The following is a 21,685-nucleotide window of genomic DNA, read 5'->3' as shown; positions in this document are numbered from 1 at the left end:
GCATCAGTCGAGGGGCAAAACGTACTAGAAAAACTTAGCTAGATCTGTAATTAATTTAAAACTCGCCCTTGACACCTTTTGGTTTATTTCAATCACACAATAGCGAGCTTTTAGTTTATTTTTTTATTGAAAATTTTACAAATTTTATTAAAACAAAAACAAACGGAGGGGTTTTAATACAAAATTCCTATAACTTGTATTCACATTTATCTTTTAAGAATTACAAGTCTTTCTATCCATGGATCCCTTTCACAGAAAGAATGTTAATAACGTTAATGCCATTTTATGGATTTATTATTATAATAAACAAATACAGTACTTATGTACAGCATGTTGAATGTATATATCCCTCTTGTCTTATCTTTCCATTCCAAAAATAATTTACAGAAAAATATGGCATATTTTAGAGATGGTTTGAATTGCAATTAATTACAATTAATTAATTTTTAAGTTGTGATTAACTCGATTAAAATTTTAATCGCTTTACAGCCCTAATTCCAATACATTGTGTGCTCCTCTTGTTATTTTTTGTGGATTTTGCATTGTTGTAAATTGTATATCTAAATTGTTTTTTTTTGTTTTTTTTTTGGGGGGGGGGGGGGGGGTCTGAAAAATAAAAATGAGTAGAACATAAAAAATAAAGGGTCTGATATCAGAATTGTATCAGCAGACATCCTGATTCAGATATTGGGTCATAAGTCTAATATGGGGATTACACAAATTCACTGACTAGGAGGAAATCCTCATTCATTCATTTTCCATGCCGCTTTTTCCTCACGAGGGTCGCGGAGGTGCTGGAGCCTATCCCAGCTAACTACGGGCAGTAGGCAGGGGACACCCTGAACTGGTTGCCGGCCAATCGCAGGGCACAAGGAGACATACAACCATTCACGCACACACTCACACCTACGGACAATTTAGAGAGTTCAATCCGCCTACCATTCATGTTTTTGGGATGTGGGAGGAAACCGGAGTTCCCGGAGGAAACCCACGCAGGCACGGGGAGAACATGCAAACTCCACACAGGAAGGCCGAAGCCCGGGATTGAACCCTTGATCTCAGAACTGTGAGACAGATGTGCTAACCGCTCAGCCACCGTGCCGCTAGGAGGAAATCATCTGTGGATTTATAGATGAGGTGTTGTGCCAAGAATGATACATACCTGTCTGAATGGTGACATGTAAATTATAATGGAGTGTGTATAAAGCCCCCGTTAGTGGCTGAATGAATGCAACTGAGTATAATGCTCCTTTAGGATGAGCTAAATCCTCTCATCAAGCCTAATTTATAATAAATGACCTCTGTTGTTTTTCTGGATAAATGGACTAGAAATCCCCACAGAAAACCTTATCAATGGTTATAGTTTAGGTAAAAGCTCCTGAAAATTTAGTGGTTCTGTGTCCGAACCACGATCATACTGTAACATGCCAGCTTGAAGATGCATCAGACAGAGGACCTTTTATTGAAAATAAGCAGACAATGGAACAACAAACAGTACTGCATACGGTGTTGTTTATTGACTTAAGTTTGTGACCTTTATCTCCCCCCCGCAACCCATACATCAACACACCACTACCACACACAAAAAAACGGCTATTGGCATGTGGGCAGTTCCATTACTCCATCAATGCACTTCTGCCGCATACTGAGTGCGCCATCATGTCTTGTTCTTTGGGCGCACCTGAACTCGATTTCATCATCATGAGCCGAGTACAACTTATCATCACGCGTGTATCTGAATAAAATGTTGTGCGTGCTCATTAGTTCTCTATTCACAGTGCAGGGCTCTGCAAGAAAGAGATCATTCATATTCCAAATGTTAGTCATTAAAATTACACTGCAACTTTTAAGAAACGGGGTTTCATTGTCTGGGGTTGATTTACAGTAGACAAAGCAGGTTGCTATTTTAAATCTATTACAGTAAATGACTTTCAATTTAAATTGGGATGTTGTTGCGCATTATTTTATACTTACTGAGGCATTTCATCTCTCCAATCCACTGACCATTCTTGCAGGTCTTGTAAGGTTGCCCTTCCATTACGTAGTAATTCTGGCAAATATACTCAACCTTTTCGTCATGTCTGTAAGTGTATTTGGTGGAATACTTGGTGTCCCCACCAGCAAGATAAGGTGGACGCTCACATTCCAAAGGAGCTAGAAAAATTGGAACAAATGTATTTATTTGTGTACAGTAGATTCAGAAAGTATTAATAAGAGTTTTTTAAAATTATTTTTGTTAAATATTGAATTAACGTCATTCATTCATTTTCCATGCTGCTTTTCCTCACGAGGGTCGCGGAGGTGCTGGACCCTATCCCAGCTAACTACGGGCAGTAGGTAGGGTATACACCAGGGTTCACTAAATCCGGACCTCGGTGCCACTTTTCCTGTCGTGTTTTCCACGTCTCTCTCCCCTAACACGCCTGAATCAAATGATTATGTCATCAGCAACCTCTCCAGAAGCTTGATAATGATCCTGATTATTTTGATTCAGGTGTGTTGGAGGAGGGAGACATGGAAAACACGACAGGAAAAGTGGCACCGAGGTCTGGATTTAGTGAACCCTGGTATACACCCTGAACTGGTTGCCAGCCAATCGCAGGGTACAAGGAGACATACAACCATTCATGCACACACTCACACCTAGGGACAATTTACAGTGTTCAATCAGCCTACCATGCATGTTTTTGGGATGTGGAAGGAAACCAGAGTTCCCGGAGAAAACCAACGCAGGCACGGGAAGAACATGCAAACTCCACATTCCGAAGCCCGGGATTGAAACCATGATCTCAGAACTGTTAGGCTGACGTGCTAACCACTCAGCCACCTTGCCTGAATGACTTAAATGTCACTTTTTTTGGGGGGGGGCGTAACGCAATACCCAATAATGGAATTGCACAAAAACAATACAAAACATTTTTATATTCACTCCATTTTCTCATCATCGTGAAATACGGTACTTAAATATCAAAGCAATGATGAAAAGAGTCACTTGTGTCACTTTACATTATTTCTTCACTGGATTTTCCCGCACTAACGTTGAACACAGTACTATAGTGGTGTCTCTTGATACTGTCAGCTCCAGAGGTGGTTAGTAACAAGTTACATTTACTGGAGTAACTTTTTGAGAAAAATGTACTTCTAAGCCATACTTTTTACTTGAAAAGATTGGTGGAAAAAAAAGCTACTCTTAACCCCGCTACTTTGGGCTACATTTGTCGTTACATTTTTTTTTTCTTATATTTGACTTTTTTTTTTTCTCCAGCGATGCCAGCTGTACAGTAGATCTACCAGTTTCATCAATGAGACATAGCAACAATAATCACATGGCTCCATTATAACAATCAGACTCAAGCTTGCCGTTCTATTGGCACGCTGGCCCGTTCAATCACGTGGCATCTTTAAAGCGCCGTAAAAAATGAAGCATTTGACAAAGAAATCTGCCCTCAATATGACTCGAAAGTGTGGATTTTAATCGTTCCGCCAATTTTTATTAGGCACCGATTGACGACAGAAAACCGGAGATATGATCCTTGTAATTTCATAATAAGAACTTTTCAATATTCAACTATGCGAACTAGGAACTCTTTTCTCCACTAGAGGGCACTTTGGATGAATGATGCTTCAGTTTTACAGATTTTTTTCTCTCGTCGGAATTCCATTAAAAAATTTTTTGTTTGTTTGTTTTTTTTTTGTGTGTATTTCTTTGGCTTAATACTGTTATGTAATAGGCTTTAGTACAATATAATAACCGATCATATAGATAACTGTGCTGAGAAAGAAAAAAACATTGTTTAAAATAAATCAATCAAACATTGTAGGCATTTAATCACAAGGTTACTCATTACTTTATTCTTTTCGCCAAATATTTTTTTTACTTGTACTTGAGTAAATTTTTTGGGATGACCAGTTTTACTCCTCCATCACAAACGTTAAAAGACTAACATTTGATTCATTTACAGTGATGTTAATCTTACTTTAAAAAAGTAATGTTACAAATTACTTCTCCCAAAAAGTAATTGAGTTAGTAACTCAGTTACCTGAATGTGAGTATTTAGTTACTTGGCAAGTTACTTTTTTTTTTTGGTTTTCTATTTATTAAAAAAAAAAAAACATAGGTCACACAATGTGTAGTCCAAAAGGTTTTTGGGGCAATTCACCCTCACCCAATTCTTTACCCTAAACTTAACTAGACACAGGGGAATTGTTGATATTGCGATAACTAGATAGTAACCTTTGTTGTTTGGAAATCATTTAATGTTGTGAATCAACCATTTAAAGTTAGTAAAATTGCTCCCATTATTGCATTAGTTTCCTTCTGTCTATTTTTAACGTGTGATTATTTTAGACAAAAAGTTACTTTGATTCACTAGGAAGGTTCTCTACAATAGAGCCTTCCTGAGAAGTCTATTGCTTTAAGATGCCGGCTGTTTACTAACGCCGGCGAGTATCATTTCGCATCTAGTTCTGTATACATGTGATATCTATCGTAGCATCATGTGGGCGTAGTTTGTTGGCTATCTGCTACAGTCAGGTCTATTGGAGCCACCCAGAGCATCGCATTTCCAACAGCGTCTCAACTCCTTTCCTCCTCCCCACTCCCTCTCTGCTTTCTCCGTGCATCCGCATCTCTCACTTTTCTCGCGTCATTCAACCAACGTAGTAACGCACGCCTTTACAGCCTCAGTAACAGTGACCGTTGCAATGATGAGAAAAGTAATTAATTACATTACTACTGAAAAAAATAACGCCGTTAGTAACGCCGTTATAGTCTAATGCGGTTATTAACAACACTGGACATTTATATACTTATTTTCTGTAATTTCTGCAGTTGAAGAATAAGGCAAAATGCTGTAGAAACCTTACCTCCACATGTTGGGAAAGGATCGCTCCATTGCCCATTCGGTAGACATTCAACCTCTGCCTTCCCTCGAATCATATGTCCACGCAAGCGGCAAGAAAACTTCAACTTTTGGCCTTGTTGTACTTGTGTGTTGTGTAGTTTTGTGCTCAAGTGTACACCAGCAGGTATGTCTCTGACTTGGCATGGTTCTATTTTGAGATGAACAAAACAAAAACATTAGGAATGTAAGGCCTTTTCACACTAGCTTCAGCCCAGTGTGAAGAGCGGTCCATGGTATGCGCAAAACGGGAGGAGCCACGTAGCCGTGACATAGATGCTGTCAGGAAGTGAAAAGCGGCAAACATGTTTACTATAGTCCCAAGCACTAATGCGTTTATTTTTCATTGCTGCAGAAGAAAATGGGGAGTTTTACTATTTCAAGGAGTAGTTGGCACTATAATCGCAGTGTACAGTTTTACTAGTTTGGGTGAGAAGGTGAGGTGCCATTTAGCTTAGCAACGAGAGGTATGAGACTCATTTTTTGTGTGTTCCAGAGCTCGGGAAACTTAAAAAAAAAAGTGTATTCATCAAGGTTTCCTCGGCCTTGATTTGCGTATATCCGTCTGCAGAAACAGCCTGATAGCACAGATATAAGTACGCCTACCCCTCAGTTATTGGACGCGTTGTTGACGTCAGCGTGGCGGCACCGCCGTGAAAATAGAACAAGTCCATATTTTTTCTGCCTCGCCCCTCAGCTAAATTCTCCCATGACTTTCTGCTGCGTCCAAAATGACCGCCACCGCTCACTTTCGCTGAGAATTCCCCTCCCACATACACAATGAGTGGGTTACCGCTGAGCCCTTCACACTAGGCTGCCGCTAGTTTGAAACCGCCTTTATTTATATAAATATTGTTGCCTGTAGGTATCCAGTAGAGGGGAGTCCTCAGCCTGTAATAGCACACATGTGCTTGTTTCTATCACTGTTTCATGCGTACCACCTATAGGATGTTTGGCATCTACGCTGTTGGGATTTGATTGGTAAATGGGCTTACACTTTTACAGTGCATTTCTACCTAAGCGCGTTGGCACTATTTCCATGTACATCTACTCATTACACAGCATTAGAAACATGTCAAAATGTTCTTTAAAGCTTTAAAACTGAACGTTTTTTTATGCGCTTCCTGTGAAATTCACATTGATCTAAAGGAAAACAAAGGTTTTGAAATTATACAGAATGTTAATCAGCATTGTGTTTAACTCTTTGAAGGTTCCATTGTGTCTTACTCAGAATTTGGTGCGTTTTACTCTTTTTGACCTTAGAATTGTAACATACCCGTGCAAGTCGGGAAGGGGTTCTCCCACTCTCCGGTCGGTAGGCATTCGCTTTCTTCGGAACCATCCAAAGCATATCCATTACTGCAGCGAAACCTTAATTTGTGTCCAATTCGTATTGTTTGATTGCCTGGTGGCAGTTCATCTACATCGAGACGAGGGTGTATCTCTCCAACTTTACAAGCAATGTCTGGAGGAGACATGTCAAGATGAAAAAGGTTACAAAACTCTTTAAACTCACACTTAATTTGGTATTCTTCAAATAAACGAGACATTCGGTACGTATTATATAAACAGAATATACAATATTCCTATTGGTGTGGAAAGTCACCTTCACATGAAGGGAATGGTTTATCCCAAAGTCCATCTTGACCGCATATGAGCAATGAGCTGCCATGCAGTTGCTTCCCGGGAACATCACAGCTGAATTTTAGGAAGCGGTCGGGAAGGATGCCCTCTTCATTTTGTGGTAAACCTGTAATTGTGATCCCTCCCACTGCAGGTGGTGTCTCACATGTCATAGCTGTGAAGACAATAATTCAGCTAGTTCACTTTCTTTGTTTGCCTGCCAAACGTAGTACATTGGTACATCGACATACAATCCTTTCGACATCCTACGTAAAATTTGACTCATCGTTTGTCTCGACACATGAAGGCATGCTCGAAATACGACGATTCATGACAGCGTCGCAATGTCATTGCTTTCCCTCAAGACTGATGCACGGCGGATTTTCTTGTGGGAGAAATCAACATGGGTCCCAATAAGGTTAGTGCAGGTGGTGAAAAAAGGAAGAAGGTGACAAGTGGCATTCAAATTAAGATGGAAATGATGGAAAAATATTTTTGGGGGGTGTTCAATTTATTTATTAAGATTTAACATATATGTATATCTTAATGTTTTGTAAGAACTGCAAATGTAATAATTATGATATAAATGGGATATATACTGTATGTACAGTGTATCACAATAGTGAGTACACCACTCGCATTTCTGCAGATATTTAAGTATATCTTTTCGTGGGACAACACTGACAAAATAACACTTTGACACAATGAAAAGTAGTCCGTATATATGAGTTAATTTATTTTCCACTCAAATTAACTCACAATATAGCCATTCATATCTAAACCCCTGGCAACAAATGTGAGCACACCCCTTAGAAACTATATCCCTAAATGTCCAAATTGAGTACTGCTTGTCATTTTCCTTCCAAAATGTCATGTGACTCGTTAGTGTTACTAGGTCCAGGTGTGCATAGGGAGACGGTGTGTTCAAATTTGTAGTGCAGATCTCACACTCACTCATACTTGTCACTTGAAGTTCCAACATGGCACCACATGGCAAAGAATTCTGAGAATCCTAAAAGACTTACTGTTGCGCTACATGAAGATGGCCAAGGCTACAAGAAGATTGCCAACACCCTGAAACTGAGCTGCAGCGCAGTGGCTAAGATCATCCAGCGTTTTATAAGAGCAGGGTCCACTCAGAACAGACCTCAGATTGATCGTCCAAATAAGCTGAGCGCACGTGCTGTGCGTACATCCAAATAATTTCTTTGTAAGATCGTCGCAGGAGTGCTGTCAGCATTGCTGCAGAGATTGAAGTGGTGGGGGGGTCAGCCTGTTAATGCTCAGACCATACGCCGCACTCTGCATCAAATTGGTGTGCATGGCTGTCAACCCAGGAGGAAGCCTGTACACAGTACAGAAGAAAGCCTGCAAACAGTTTGCTGAAGACATATCAACAAAGTACATGGGTTACTGGAACCATGTCCTAGGATATGATGAGAAGAAGATTATTTTGTTTGGTTCCGATGGTCTCAAGCACGTGTGGCGGCGACCAGTTGAGGAGTACAAAGATAAGTGTGTCATGCCTACAGTCAAGCATGGTGGTGGGAAAGTCATGGTCTGGTGCTGCATGAGTGCTGCAGGTGTCTGAGAGTTACATTCCATTGAGGGAAACATGAACTCCAACATGTACTGTGAAAAACTGCAGCAGAGTATGATCCTCTCCCTCCAGAAAATGGGTCGCAGGCAGTGTTCCAGCATGACAATGACCCCAAACACACCTCCAAGATGACCACTGCTTTACTGAAGAGGCTGGGGGTAAAGGTGATGGACTGGCCAAGCATGTCTCCAGACTTCAACCCGATAGAACATCTTTGGGGAATCCTCAAGCGGAAGGTGGAGGTGCGCAAAGTCTCAAATATCAGGCAGCTCCGCAATGTCGTCATGGAGGAGAGGAAGAGCATTTCAGTAGCAACCTGTGAAGCTCTGGTCAACTCCATGCCCAGGAGTGTAAAGGCAGTTCTGGATAATAGTGGTGGCCACACAAAATATTGACAGTTGACATGTTGTATGTTAATATTGACAACTTTCACCTAGGGGTGTACTCACTTTTGTTGCCAGGGGTTTAGATATTAATGGCTATATTATGAGTTATTTTGAAGGGAAAATAAATTAACTCTATAAAAACAGTACTTTTCATTGTGTCAAAGTGTCATTTTGTCAGTGTTGTTCCATGAAAAGATATACTTAAATATCTGCAGAAATGCGAGGGGGGGGGACTCACTTTTGTGATACACTGTATATATATATATATATATGTATGTATATATATATGTATATATATATATATATGTGTGTGTGTATGTATAAAAATTGATTTGTAGGCATACACATGCATACGTCTTAACATTTTTAAATAAAATACTTTTTTTTTTTTTTTAATTGAGAAAAATCCGCAATGGACTGAGGGCGCGAAGGTCGAAGCGCGATATATAGCGAGGGATCACTGTATAATGTATTCTTATGGGGAAAATACCGCTCGACATACGACCATTTTGACTTACAAACCAGGTGCTGGAACGCATTAAATTCGTATGTAGAAGTACCACTGTATTGTTTTGGTGACTTTCAGTGTCACGTTAATCAGCAGGTTACAACAAAAATGTGAAATGTAAAATGTTCTTAAGCATTTTTGGTACATTCAGTATCTCTAAAAATGGTTTCAACGCCTCACTCTGCAGGGTTGGCATAACATAAAACAAAACATAAAAAAAAAAAGATGCTGCATAAAGAACGGATTAAATTCGTATGTAGAAGTACCACTGTATTGTTTTGGTGACTCAGTGTCACGTTAATCAGCAGGTTACAACAAAAATGTGAAATGTAAAATGTTCTTAAGCATTTTTGGTACATTCAGTATCTCTAAAAATGGTTTCAACGTCTCACTCTGCGGGGTTGGCATAACATAAAACAAAACATAAAAAAAAAAGATGCTGCATAAAATACACTGCTAGCCAAAAGTATTGGCACCCCTGCAATTCTGTCAGATAATGCTCAATTTCCCCCAGAAAATGATGGCAATTACAAATACTTTGGCACTAATATCTTCATTTATTTTGCTTGCAATGAAAAAAACACTAAAGAGAATGGGGGGGGGGGGGGGGGGGGATTAAATCATTATCATTTTACACAAAACTCAAAAATGGGCCGGACAAAAGTATTGGCACCCTTTGAAAATTTATGTGATGCTTCTCTAATTTGTGTAACAGCACCTGTTACTTACCTGTGGCACATAACAGGTGGTGGCAATAACTAATTCACACTTGCAGCCAGTTAAAATGGATTAAAGTTGACTCAACCTCTGTCTTGTGTCCTTGTGTATAGCACATTGACCATGGAAAAAGACAGAAGACCAAAGAACTGTCTGAGGACTTGAGAAGCAAAATTGGGAGGAAGCATGGGCAATCTCAATGCTACAAGTCCATCTCCAAAGACCTGAATGTTGCTGTGTCTACCGTGCGCAGTGTCATCAAAAAGTGTACAGCCCATGGCACTGTGGCTAACCTTCCTAGATGTGGACGGAAAAGAAAAATTGACGAGAGATTTCAATAAAAGATTGTGCGGATGTTGGATAAAGAACCTCGACTAACATCCAAAGAAGTTCAAGCTGTCCTATAGTCTGAGGGCACAACAGTATCAACCCGTAATATCCGTTGGCGTCTGAATGAAAAGGGACTCTATGGTAGAATACCATAAAGCTCGGCCGGAGTTCGCCAAAACTTACTTGAGAAACCCAAAAACGTCTTGGAAGAATGTTCTCTGGTCAGATGAGACAAAAGTAGAGCTTTTTAGGAAAAGGCCTTAACATAGAGTTGACAGGGAAAAAAACAAGGCCATTAAAAAAAAAAAAAAGAACAAGGTCCCCACAGTCAAATAAAGGAGGTTCCCTGATGTTTTGGGGTTGCTTTGCTTCCTCTGGTACTGGACTGCTTGACCGTGTGCATAGCATTATGAAGTCTGAAGACTACCAACAAATTTTGCAGCATAATGTAGGGCCCAGTGTGAGAAAGCTGGGTCTCCCTCAGAGGTCATGGGTCTTCCAGCAGGACAATGATCCAAAACACACTTCAAAAAGCACTAGAAAATGGTTTGCGAGAAAGCACTGGAGACTTCTAAAGTAGCCAGCAATGAATCCAGACCTGAATCCAATAGAACACCTGTGGAGAAATCGGAAATCAGTTTGGAGAAGGCACCCTTTAAATCTCAGAGACCTGGAGCAGTTGGCCAAAGAAGAATGGTCTAAAACAGGGGTCCCCAACCTATACCATACAGGCCCTCTGTGGGTGCAGGATTTTTTAGTTCCAACCAAACGAGGACACATTTTCACCAATCAAGTGTTTTAGAAGTGCAATCAGTTGACGGCAGTCAGGTGCTGCTTGTTTTAGCAAAAACCTCAGTGGTTCAACAGTCTGTGTTGGATCAGTTGGAACAAAAACGAGGACCCACAGCGGGCCTTGAGGACAGGTTTGGTCTAAAATTCCAGCAGAGCATTGTAAGAAACTCATTAATGGATACCGGAAGTGGTTGTTCGCATTTTGCCTAAAGGTTGTGCTGCCAAGAGGGTGCCAATACTTTTGTCCGGCCCATTTTGGGAGTTTTGTGTAAAATGATAATTATTTCATTTTTTTCCCTCATTCTCTTTTGTGTTTTTTCATAGCAAGCAAAATAAATGAAGATATTAGTACCAAAGCATTTGTGATTGCAATCATTTTCTGGGAGAAATTGAGCATTATCTGACAGAATTGCAGGGGTGCCAATACTTTTGCCTAGCAGTGTACATGTTAATTTAATCTAAAGCAGGGGTAGCCAACTCCGGTACTCGAGGGCTCCCATCCAGCTTGTTTTCCATGTCTTCCTCCTTTAAAACACCTTGAATCAACTGATCCGCTCATCAGTAAGCTCTGCAGGAGCCTGATAACAATCCTGATTATTTGAGTCAGGTGTGTTGGAGGAGGGAGACATGGAAAACAAACTGGATAGGGGCCCTCGAGGACCGGAGTAGGCTACCCCTGCTAAAGGGATGTTTTCGCCAATCCCATACGTATCTGCAGTACACTTACAGTGAGCTGGTTGTGAATTGCTCGCTTTGAAGACTTACGTTCACAGATTGGCACATGGTTGGTCCATTTGTCCAGCAAACACGTCCTGGTATCAGTTTGACTTATCATTTGATAGCTACAAAGAGGAGAGCAGAGCCTTAACTAGTTCAACAATAACAATAATCAAAATATAATTAAAGATCAAAGCATTAAAGGTACTATGAAACACTACGGCAGGTGACTTTAAAATGGCAGCAGACTATATTCTTGAGAGAAATCCATCCAAAAAAAGCAGAAGATGTTACACCCAGAAAGAGCTGCTGATTTTTGCAGTCAGCGAGGATGCTATCCATAGGCTTTCTATTCTCTTGTTGTGCGTTTTGTCATTCTGTCAATATGTACTAGCTAGCGCGTGAGCGTTCCCTGATGCACTGTATTGTGCGGAATAACTATGAAATGGTTAAAAAAAAAAAAAGCAAGATTTGAGTGCCGAATTATGTAATGTAAAATTACATTACTGTAGTTATTTTCATGGCATGGTCACCATTTCATAGCACCTTTAATTTTCACACACACACGTTAATTTTCACATTTTAAACACATCTTTAATTTTGTCTATAATCACCTACCCCACATTGCAAAAGTATTTTATAGTTGCCCCGAAAACCAAATCGTCACCCTGGATAATTTGATAGTAGCCATTTGGAGTGTTTTCGGGAAGTGGACATGGCTTCACTGCAATGAAGAACATAGTTTGTGTTCATCAAACAAGAGATTCATAATCCCTCTTAGAAATGAGTTAATGAATTTCATTAGTTCCACTCTTTTTTTCCCCTCTGTTGGAAAATAACACCATACTTTGAAGGAAGTATTTTGTTGGTTAATTACCGTGAAGTTCATTTAACTCAATATGAAGTGGTTTTGCACCAACCAAATAGCATGCTCACACTTAGTGTGATTACAACAATCGGGTAAGTAAGAGTATATCAAAACAACATTCAACTCACAGAAGCAATGTCCTGGATTGACTGTCGCCCAGCCGTCACCTGAACATTTATATCTGATGGGGAGCCCTGATATGTAACCCGTTTCACAAGTGACCTGTATCACATCTCCTTCTTCATACTCTGTCTTTGTGGTCAGTGAGACATGGCCATGAGGAACATCTGGGAGCGTCAAACAAGCTAACAAACAGCAACTGAGGTTAAGCATTGACACGCGCCAACAATACCTTTCTTACAACTTGTAAATACAAGACCTCCTAACAACCTCTTAGTGCAGTACTTCTCAAATAGTGCCCCCCCCTTCCCAAGGGGGTGCAGAGCGATGCTAGGGGTGGCGCATGTGACCTCGGGGAAAATACTTTTTTGCCATGCCAGAATAAAGTGTGCGCAGTATTTTTTAACCAAACAAGAGCACACACCAAAGAGCACTGGAGATATGAAGAGCTAAGACGAGGAAATATGACAACTAACTAAACTAGCGAGCACTGTTAGCATCATTTAAAGTGGCATAGTTGCTCAGTGCAAAATAACCCAACACCATCGCAAAGGAGCTGATACTGCCTGCAGCAAAAATAAAAACTGTGCTTCTGTCCAATGACACTGCTGATTTTGTTCGATTAATATTTGTTTTTGTTTTTGGTTTTTTGGTCAAATTGTTTGGCAAATTGCCCTCATGAGTCAATGTTGCTAATCATTCTGAATTATTATTATTTTTCAGCATCAAATGGTCAAAAAATTGTACCCTGAGTGTATCTTTACAGTTTGGATATGACCATTTTTTTTAATTGAGGAAAAGTTAAGTGCTTCAAGTCTTTTCTTTTCTAAACAAAACATTGTCAATAAAGGTAAGCTTTATTGTAAATTGTTCTATATTACTTTTATTCTTTAATATAAAAAGGACACAGTGTTATGCAGAGGTGTACTTATAATAATACTAACTTTATAGAGAAATTATACTATTTGCAGTAGCGGCAGAGAGTTGGAGGGGCGCAAAATGTTTACGTCTTCCTGAGGGGTTGGGGGGGGGGGGCTAACAGAAAGTAATTGAGAGGCACTGTCTTAGTGAGAAGCACTGTCTTAGTATGTTGAAAATTAAACTCCACCCACTAGCCACAATAAATGGCCTATATATAATTTGCAAATAAATGCATTTCTATTGTCTCTCTAGCAAAATAGCCAAAATATAAGAAACAACTAAGTGCAGGTCAACTACTGTACACAATATAATTGATTAGGAATTAATTAATCTTTTAGAGTACTTAATGAATGCAATAACATTTTGGTGATGTAAAGCAAAACCAGATACCCACAGAATCCTGTAGAGTAATCTCTTGTAACAGCTCCACTTTCCAAAAGCTCTAGAAAAAAAGTTCCCTGACTAATAAAGAAAATAAGTACACCTTACCATTTTCAGACAAGGACACCCTCACGTTTCCCCAAAGTTTTAGAACCAAAAGTAATAGATGCAGTCGCATATCTGTTGCAGCTGTGTGGTGACAATCAGAACTGGGGCAAAAACATTCAACAAATGTTGACTTCTTGTGTGTTTGTTCTCAGCTGCAGTCCTCTGGGACCGCTGAGGGTCAAAACATGGACTACCCAGTGGGATTGCACAAAATGGAAGAACCAAACATGATGCATGTACGCACTCTGCACACAGTACACCTCTGTGTGATTGCTTGCTTGCTTGAGCAATTCTGACATTTTCACTAAAGTTGACACACAGTTACTCTGGCGCAATCATAGTCAATATAATGACTGTCTTTCCCGTCACACTAAAAGAGTCTTGTTAGGTTGACAAACATGATAGTTTTAAGGAAAAAAAAAAAAAAAAAAAAAAAATTTATAAAACCATTTATCCCCAATTGATTTTCAGTAATATATTTTCAAAGAGAAAAACTCATCTTTACACTATATTGTCTAAAGTACGTACCAAATTGTATTCTAAGACAGATTTTAGAAACTATATCAATAAATAAGCCAGTTCTGTGGTGATGATTAATCCACTTCAGTCTACGTTTGACGACCAGAACATTGAGAATAAGAGAGTGCAAAGTCCTTTGCAAAAAGCAAGTATGTGTGCAATCCTGTAAATAAAATACTAACTTCACATACAGTGGGGCAAATAAGTATTTAGTCAACTACCAATTTTGCAAGTTCTCCCACATGAAAGGATTAGAGAGGCCTGTAATTGTCAACATGGGTAAACCTCACCCATGAGCAGTGTTGTTAATCTTACTGAAAAAAAGTAATTAATTATAGTTACAAATTACTTCTCCCAAAAAGGAATTGGGTTAGTAACTCAATTACCTGAATGTAAGGGTAATTGGTTACTTGGCAAAGTAATTGGTGATAATTACTTTTTTTTTTCCTCAAAAACAAAAAAAAAAAACATTGGCCACACTATGTGAATTTTTTGTGTGAAGGTTTTTGGTACAATTGGCCCGAGCCCAATTCTTTACCCTAATTTACCCTTTACCCTGAATCAACTGTTAAAAGTTGTTAAAATTGCTCCCGTTATTGCATTAGTTCCCTTCTCTCTACTTTCGACATATGAAAGTTTTAAAACTGTTTCATCATTTAAAGATAGATTCAAGTCAAGATTTTGCCGATTTAGAAGTATTTTAGATAAAATGTTACTTAGGTTCGCTAGGAAGGTTCTCTACAACAGCGCCGTCCTAAAAAGTCTACTGCTTTAAGATGGCGGCTGTTTACTAACGCATCTAGTGCCGTGTCTCATTTTGCATCTAGTTATATCTATATATAGTATACAGTGCCTTGCAAAAGTATTCGGCCCCCTTGAATCTTGCAACCTTTCGCCACATTTCAGGCTTCAAACATAAAGATATAAAATTTAATTTTTTTTGTCAAGAATCAACAACAAGTGGGACACAATCGTGAAGTGGAACAACATGTATTGGGATAATTTAAACTTTTTTAACAAATAAAAACCTGAAAAGTGGGGCGTGCAATATTATTCGGCCCCTTTACTTTCAGTGCAGCAAACTCACTCCAGAAGTTCAGTGAGGATCTCTGAATGATCCAATGTTGTCCTAAATGACCGATGATGATAAATAGAATCCACCTGTGTGTAATCAAGTCTCCGTATAAATGCACCTGCTCTGTGATAGTCTCAGGGTTCTGTTTAAAGTGCAGAGAGCATTATGAAAACCAAGGAACACACCAGGCAGGTCCGAGATACTGTTGTGGAGAAGTTTAAAGCCGGATTTGGATACAAAAAGATTTCCCAAGCTTTAAACATCTCAAGGAGCACTGTGCAAGCCATCATATTAAAATGGAAGGAGCATCAGACCACTGCAAATCTACCAAGACCAGGCCGTCCTTCCAAACTTTCTTCTCAAACAAGGAGAAAACTGATCAGAGATGCAGCCAAGAGGCCCATGATCACTCTGGATGAACTGCAGAGATCTACAGCTGAGGTGGGAGAGTCTGTCCATAGGACAACAATCAGTCGTACACTGCACAAATCTGGCCTTTATGGAAGAGTGGCAAGAAGAAAGCCATTTCTCAAAGATATCCACAAAAAGTCTCGTTTAAAGTTTGCCACAAGCCACCTGGGAGACACACCAAACATGTGGAAGAAGGTGCTCTGGTCAGATGAAACCAAAATTGAACTTTTTGGCCACAATGCAAAACGATATGTTTGGCGTAAAAGCAACACAGCTCATCACCCTGAACACACCATCCCCACTGTCAAACATGGTGGTGGCAGCATCATGGTTTGGGCCTGCTTTTCTTCAGCAGGGACAGGGAAGATGGTTAAAATTGACGGGAAGATGGATGCAGCCAAATACAGGAACATTCTGGAAGAAAACCTGTTGGTATCTGCACAAGACCTGAGACTGGGACGGAGATTTATCTTCCAACAGGACAATGATCCAAAACATAAAGCCAAATCTACAATGGAATGGTTAAAAAATAAACGTATCCAGGTGTTAGAATGGCCAAGTCAAAGTCCAGACCTGAATCCAATCGAGAATCCGTGGAAAGAGCTGAAGACTGCTGTTCACAAACACTCTCCATCCAACCTCACTGAGCTCGAGCTGTTTTGCAAGGAAGAATGGGCAAGAATGTCAGTCTCTCGATGTGCAAAACTGATAGAAACATACCCCAAGCGACTTGCAGCTATAATTGGAGCAAAAGGTGGCGCTACAAAGTATTAACGCAAGGGGGCCGAATAATATTGCACGCCCCACTTTTCAGTTTTTTATTTGTTAAAAAAGTTTAAATTATCCAATAAATTTTGTTCCACTTCACGATTTGGTCCCACTTGTTGTTGATTCTTGACAAAAAATTAACATTTTATATTTTTATGTTTGAAGCCTGAAATGTGGCGAAAGGTTGCAAGGTTCAAGGGGGCCGAATACTTTTGCAAGGCACTGTATGTGATATCTACCATGTCTACCACATCTACCATAACATGCGGGCGTAGTTTGTAGGCTATCGGCTACAACATGTATTATTGGAGCTACCTAGCATCGCGTTTGTTCGGCGTCACACTTTCTTGCCTCCTCCCCACTCCTGCTCTGCTCTGTTGTCTCGGTGAGTCCGTCTCCCTCAGACTTTTCGACCAATATAATAACGCATAGTAACGCATGCCTTTCCGTCCTCAGTAACGGTAACGGCGTTGCCAAGATGAGAAAAGTAATTAATTAGATTACCCACTACTGAAAATAATAACGCCGTTATATTGTAACGCCGTTATTAACAACACTGCCCATGAGAGGCAGAATGTGGAAAAAAAAAAAAAAAAAAAACCCAGAAAATCAGATTGTTTGATTTTTAAATAATTTATTTCCAAATTAGAGTGGAAAATAAGTATTTGGTCACCTACAAACAAGCAAGATTTCTGGCTGTCAAAGACGTCTAACTTCTTCTAACTTCTAACGAGGTCTAACGAGGCTCCACTCGTTACCTGTATTAATGGCACCTGTTTTAACTCATTATCCGTATAAATGACACCTGTCCACAACTTCAGTCAGTCACACTCCAAACTCCACTATGGCCAAGACCAAAGAGCTGTCGAAGGACACCAGAGACAAAATTGTAGACCTGCACCAGGCTGGGAAGACAATAGGTAAAAACACTTGGTGTAAAGGAGGGAGTTGAAAGTCTGTGTTGCCTAACGACAGCCTCAAAACATCATTGCTCTAGAGGAGATCTGCATGGAGGAATGGGCCAAAATACCAGCAACAGTGTGTGAAAAGCTTGTGAAGAGTTACAGAAAACGTTTGGCCTCCGTTATTGCCAACAAAGTATTGGGATGAACTTTTGGTATTGACCAAATACTTATTTTCCACCATGTTTTGCAAATTCTTTATAAATCAAACAATGTGATTTTCTGTTTTTTTTCCCACATTTTGTCTCTCGTGGTTGAGGTTTACCCATGTCGACAATTACAGGGCTCTGTAATATTTTCTAGTGGGAGAACTTTCACAATTAGTGGTTGACTAAATACTTATTTGCCCCACTGTAGCATAATATTTCGGATTCTAACCTTGTAAAGTGGTATGAAAAAGTATCTGAAACTTTTGGAATTTTTCACATTTCTGCATCAAATCACCATCAAATGTGATCTGATCTTTGTCAAAATCAAACATATGAAAAAAAGTGTCTGATTTAACTGAAACCACCCAAACATTTATAGGTTTTCACATTTTAATGAGAATAGTATGCAGACAATAACAGAAGGGGGAAAAATAATTAAGTGAACCATCACATTTAATATTTTGTGGCCCCCCCTTTGACAGCAATAACTTCAACCAGACGCTTTCTGTAGCTGCATATCAGTCTGGCACATCGATCAGGACTAATCTCGGCCCATTCTTCTTTACAAAACTGTTGTAGTTCAGTCAGATTCCCGGGATGTCTGGCATGAATTGCTGTCTTTAGGTCATGCCACATCATTTCAATGGGATTCAAGTCTGGACTTTGACTTTGCCACTCCAGAAAGTCTATTTTGTTCTTCTGAAAGCATTCTGAAATTGATTTACTTCTGTGTTTTGAAATCATTGTCTTGTTGCAGCACCCATCCTCTTTTTAGCTTCAACTGTCTGACAGACGGCTTCAGGTTTTCCTGCAAAACATCCTGATAAACTTTTGAATTCATTCGTCCATTAATGATTGCAAGTTGTCCAGGCCCTGAAAACAGTCCCAAATCATGATGCTCCCTCTACCATGCTTCACGGTGGGGATGAGGTGTTGATATTAGTGAGCTGTTGCATTTTTCCTCCACACATGGCGTTGTGTGTTACTCCCAAAAAATTCAACTTTGTTTTTATAAGTCCACAAAATATTTTGTGAAAACTTCTGTGGAATGTCCAAGTTCCCTTTTTGCTAACCTTAAACGAGCAACACTATTCTTGCTTCCATAGTTTTACATATAGTTGATATGTGCACAGAGATATTGGACTGTGCCAGTGATTTCTGTAAGTCTTTAGCAGACACTGTAGGATTCTTTTTTTATCTCTTTGAGTATTCTGCGCTGAACTTTGGCGTCATCTTTGGTGGACGGCCACTCCTTGGGAGAGAAGCAACAGTGCCAAACTCTCTCCATTTGTAGAAAACTTCTCTTACTGTAGATTGATCAACATTCAAACTTTAACAGATGGTTTTGTATCCTTTCCCAGCTTTATACAACAACAATCCTTGATCAGTGCCCTGCGATTGGCTGGCAACCAGTTCAGGGTGTCCCCTGCCTACTGCCCATAGTTAGCTGAGATGGGCTCCAGCACCTCCGCGACCCTCGTGAGGAAAAAGCGGCATGGAAAATGAATGAATGAATCCTTGATCAAAGGTCTTCAGACAGCTCTTTTGACCGAGCCATGATGCACATCAGACAGTCATTCTCATCAAGACAATCCTTTCCAGGTGTGTGTTTTATAGTGGGCAGGGCAGCTTTAAACCCCTCATCAGTGATTGGGCACACATCTGACTTAAATTGTTTGGTAGAAATTGGTTTCTTAGGCAGAGGGTTCACTTACTTATTTTCCCCCTTCTGTCATTGTTTGCTTGCTATCCTCATTAAAACATGAAAACCTATAAATGTTTGGGTTATTACGTCTATGCGATTTTGACAAAGATCAGATCACTTTTGATGGTGATTTTATGCAGAAATGAAATTCCAAAAGGTTCAGATAATTTTTCATACCACTGTACTTCTTTGAATTTCTGTTAATCATGTATGTGCCACATCACCCAACACCAGCTCATACAAACGAAATAATGATAATACAAAAAAAAAACATCTTTTATGTTTTTGTTAAGATTTGTCAGTTTTTCTCAATCGGCTAGAATCAGCAACAGAGGTCAAATAGTCACCCCGCCCCACAAGTTATATCATAATCGACACATTTTGACACATGCTTTGGCTCCAGGTGGTATGATAAAATCTGCTGGTAAAAACGACAACAATACCTCTGCAGCATTTTCTGACATTTTATTATTCATTGCATCCAAATAGTGAAATTTGATCGCAGTGTCACTGTTCAACATTCAGATAATATTGCTTGGCAGCGATCCCCATGCTCCAACAACAAAACAAAGCAACAAAATCCCCAGAACAACAACAAAAGATTCCTTGCATAATTTGGGGGGGGTCAGATTCCCCTTGGCCCTTCAGCATCTCCTTTCGTAGAAGCTGTGGAGGAAAGATTCTGTGTTGAGAATCTTAAAACTGCAATGGATTGACATAAACCATACATTTACAGTATGTAACCTTTAAATTTATTTCTGGAAGACCAGTAATTTGGAGTCATGATAGATTCTATGTAAAATAGATTGTAGAGTTCTGACTATACAGTGATCCCTTGTTTTTCGTGGTTAATGGTGACCAGAACTCGCCGCGATATATGAAAAACCGCGAAGTATTGCACCCCGCCCAAACCCCCTGCCCCCAACTCCCAAAAAAAAAAAAAAAAAAAAAAAAATATATATATATATATATATATATATATATATATATACATATATATGTATATATATATGTATACATGTATGTATGTATATATGTATACATATATATATATGTACGTATGTATATATGTATACATATATATGTATGTATGTATATATGTATACATATATATGTGTATGTATGTATATATGTATACATATATGTATGTATGTATATATTTATACATATATATGTATACATATATATATGTATACACATATATACATATATATGTATACATATATACACATATATACATATTTTGTGTGTGTGTGTGTGTGTGTGTGTGTGTGAGTTCAATGTATTTATTCAGATTTCGGGTTTGGAAAGAGATACATATAGGACATATTTTTTCACTTATTTTTCCCAAAGCATAATTAAAACAAATATTATGTACTGTATATATATTTTTAATTTTAGTAAATGGCTTTTAAGCACTTCAAATGTAATAATTATGATAAGTTTGAAATATGTTACTATCTCTTGGAATTATTTTTAAACAAGAATAAAGTACTGTAGTAGAAAAATACTTAGCTCTTTTGAATGTTTTTGTTACCTCCCTTGGCTGTGACTCTTGAAGTGACATGTGGAAATTACAAACTGCTCAGGATCAGTTTCATGTGGCGTTTACTGCCACGAACACAACACGTCCGGCTGCCTCGAACTTCACCACACACACACATTCATTCCAGCGCGCGCTTCCTTATCCCCCTACCCGTGCATACGCACACAGAGCCTGTCTGTTCCAAGGCAGAACTCGCAACACTTCAAAGAGTGAGTCTACTCAAATCCTCTCACACACAATGAGCTGCAACAGAAACTGTTGAACAAGTTAAACGATGATTGACGCATGCGGCGCTTTGAAGTCCGTTTCTCTGGCAAGTTCAAACACAAAAATCTGTCAACATTGTTAACTTTAATAAGCAACTCCAGTGCAGTGCCGCGAGAGTGAGTGAGTGAGTGAGTGAGTGAGTGAGTGAGTGAGTGAGTGAGTGAGTGAGTGAGTGAGTGAGTGAGTGAGTGAGTGAGTGAGTGAGTGAGTGAGTGAGTGAGTGAGTGAGTGAGTGAGTGAGACTTTGCGATCAGCTCGGGACAGCTTATCTGTATTTTTTTTTTTAAATTGACAAAAAAAAAAAATTCGCA

General features: G+C 39.3%; 1 protein-coding gene across 4 annotated transcripts in view; it reads right to left on the bottom strand.

Annotated features, from left to right (window-relative positions):
• Window positions 1–1,495: 1,495 nt before the first annotated feature.
• Window positions 1,496–21,685, bottom strand: part of LOC130918844 (complement factor H-like) — a 54,288-nt gene continuing 34,098 nt past the window's right edge. For 2 of the 4 annotated variants that reach the window (XM_057840978.1, XM_057840977.1), the window contains 8 exons: window positions 12,571–12,747; window positions 12,193–12,298; window positions 11,623–11,699; window positions 6,508–6,699; window positions 6,178–6,366; window positions 4,867–5,052; window positions 1,975–2,154; window positions 1,496–1,787 (listed from right to left, as the gene is read on the bottom strand). In XM_057840978.1, coding sequence (XP_057696961.1) covers window positions 1,594–1,787; window positions 1,975–2,154; window positions 4,867–5,052; window positions 6,178–6,366; window positions 6,508–6,699; window positions 11,623–11,699; window positions 12,193–12,298; window positions 12,571–12,747 — 1,301 coding nt within the window. In that variant the 3' untranslated portion in view covers window positions 1,496–1,593. The remainder of the gene's footprint in view (window positions 1,788–1,974; window positions 2,155–4,866; window positions 5,053–6,177; window positions 6,367–6,507; window positions 6,700–11,622; window positions 11,700–12,192; window positions 12,299–12,570; window positions 12,748–21,685) is intronic. The other 2 variants (XM_057840979.1, XM_057840980.1) reach the window with 2 other exon arrangements.

The sequence above is a fragment of the Corythoichthys intestinalis genome, chromosome 7 (assembly GCF_030265065.1).
Source record: "Corythoichthys intestinalis isolate RoL2023-P3 chromosome 7, ASM3026506v1, whole genome shotgun sequence".
Classification (NCBI taxonomy): Eukaryota; Metazoa; Chordata; class Actinopteri; order Syngnathiformes; family Syngnathidae; genus Corythoichthys; species Corythoichthys intestinalis.
This window is presented reverse-complemented; position numbering and strand designations above follow the sequence as displayed.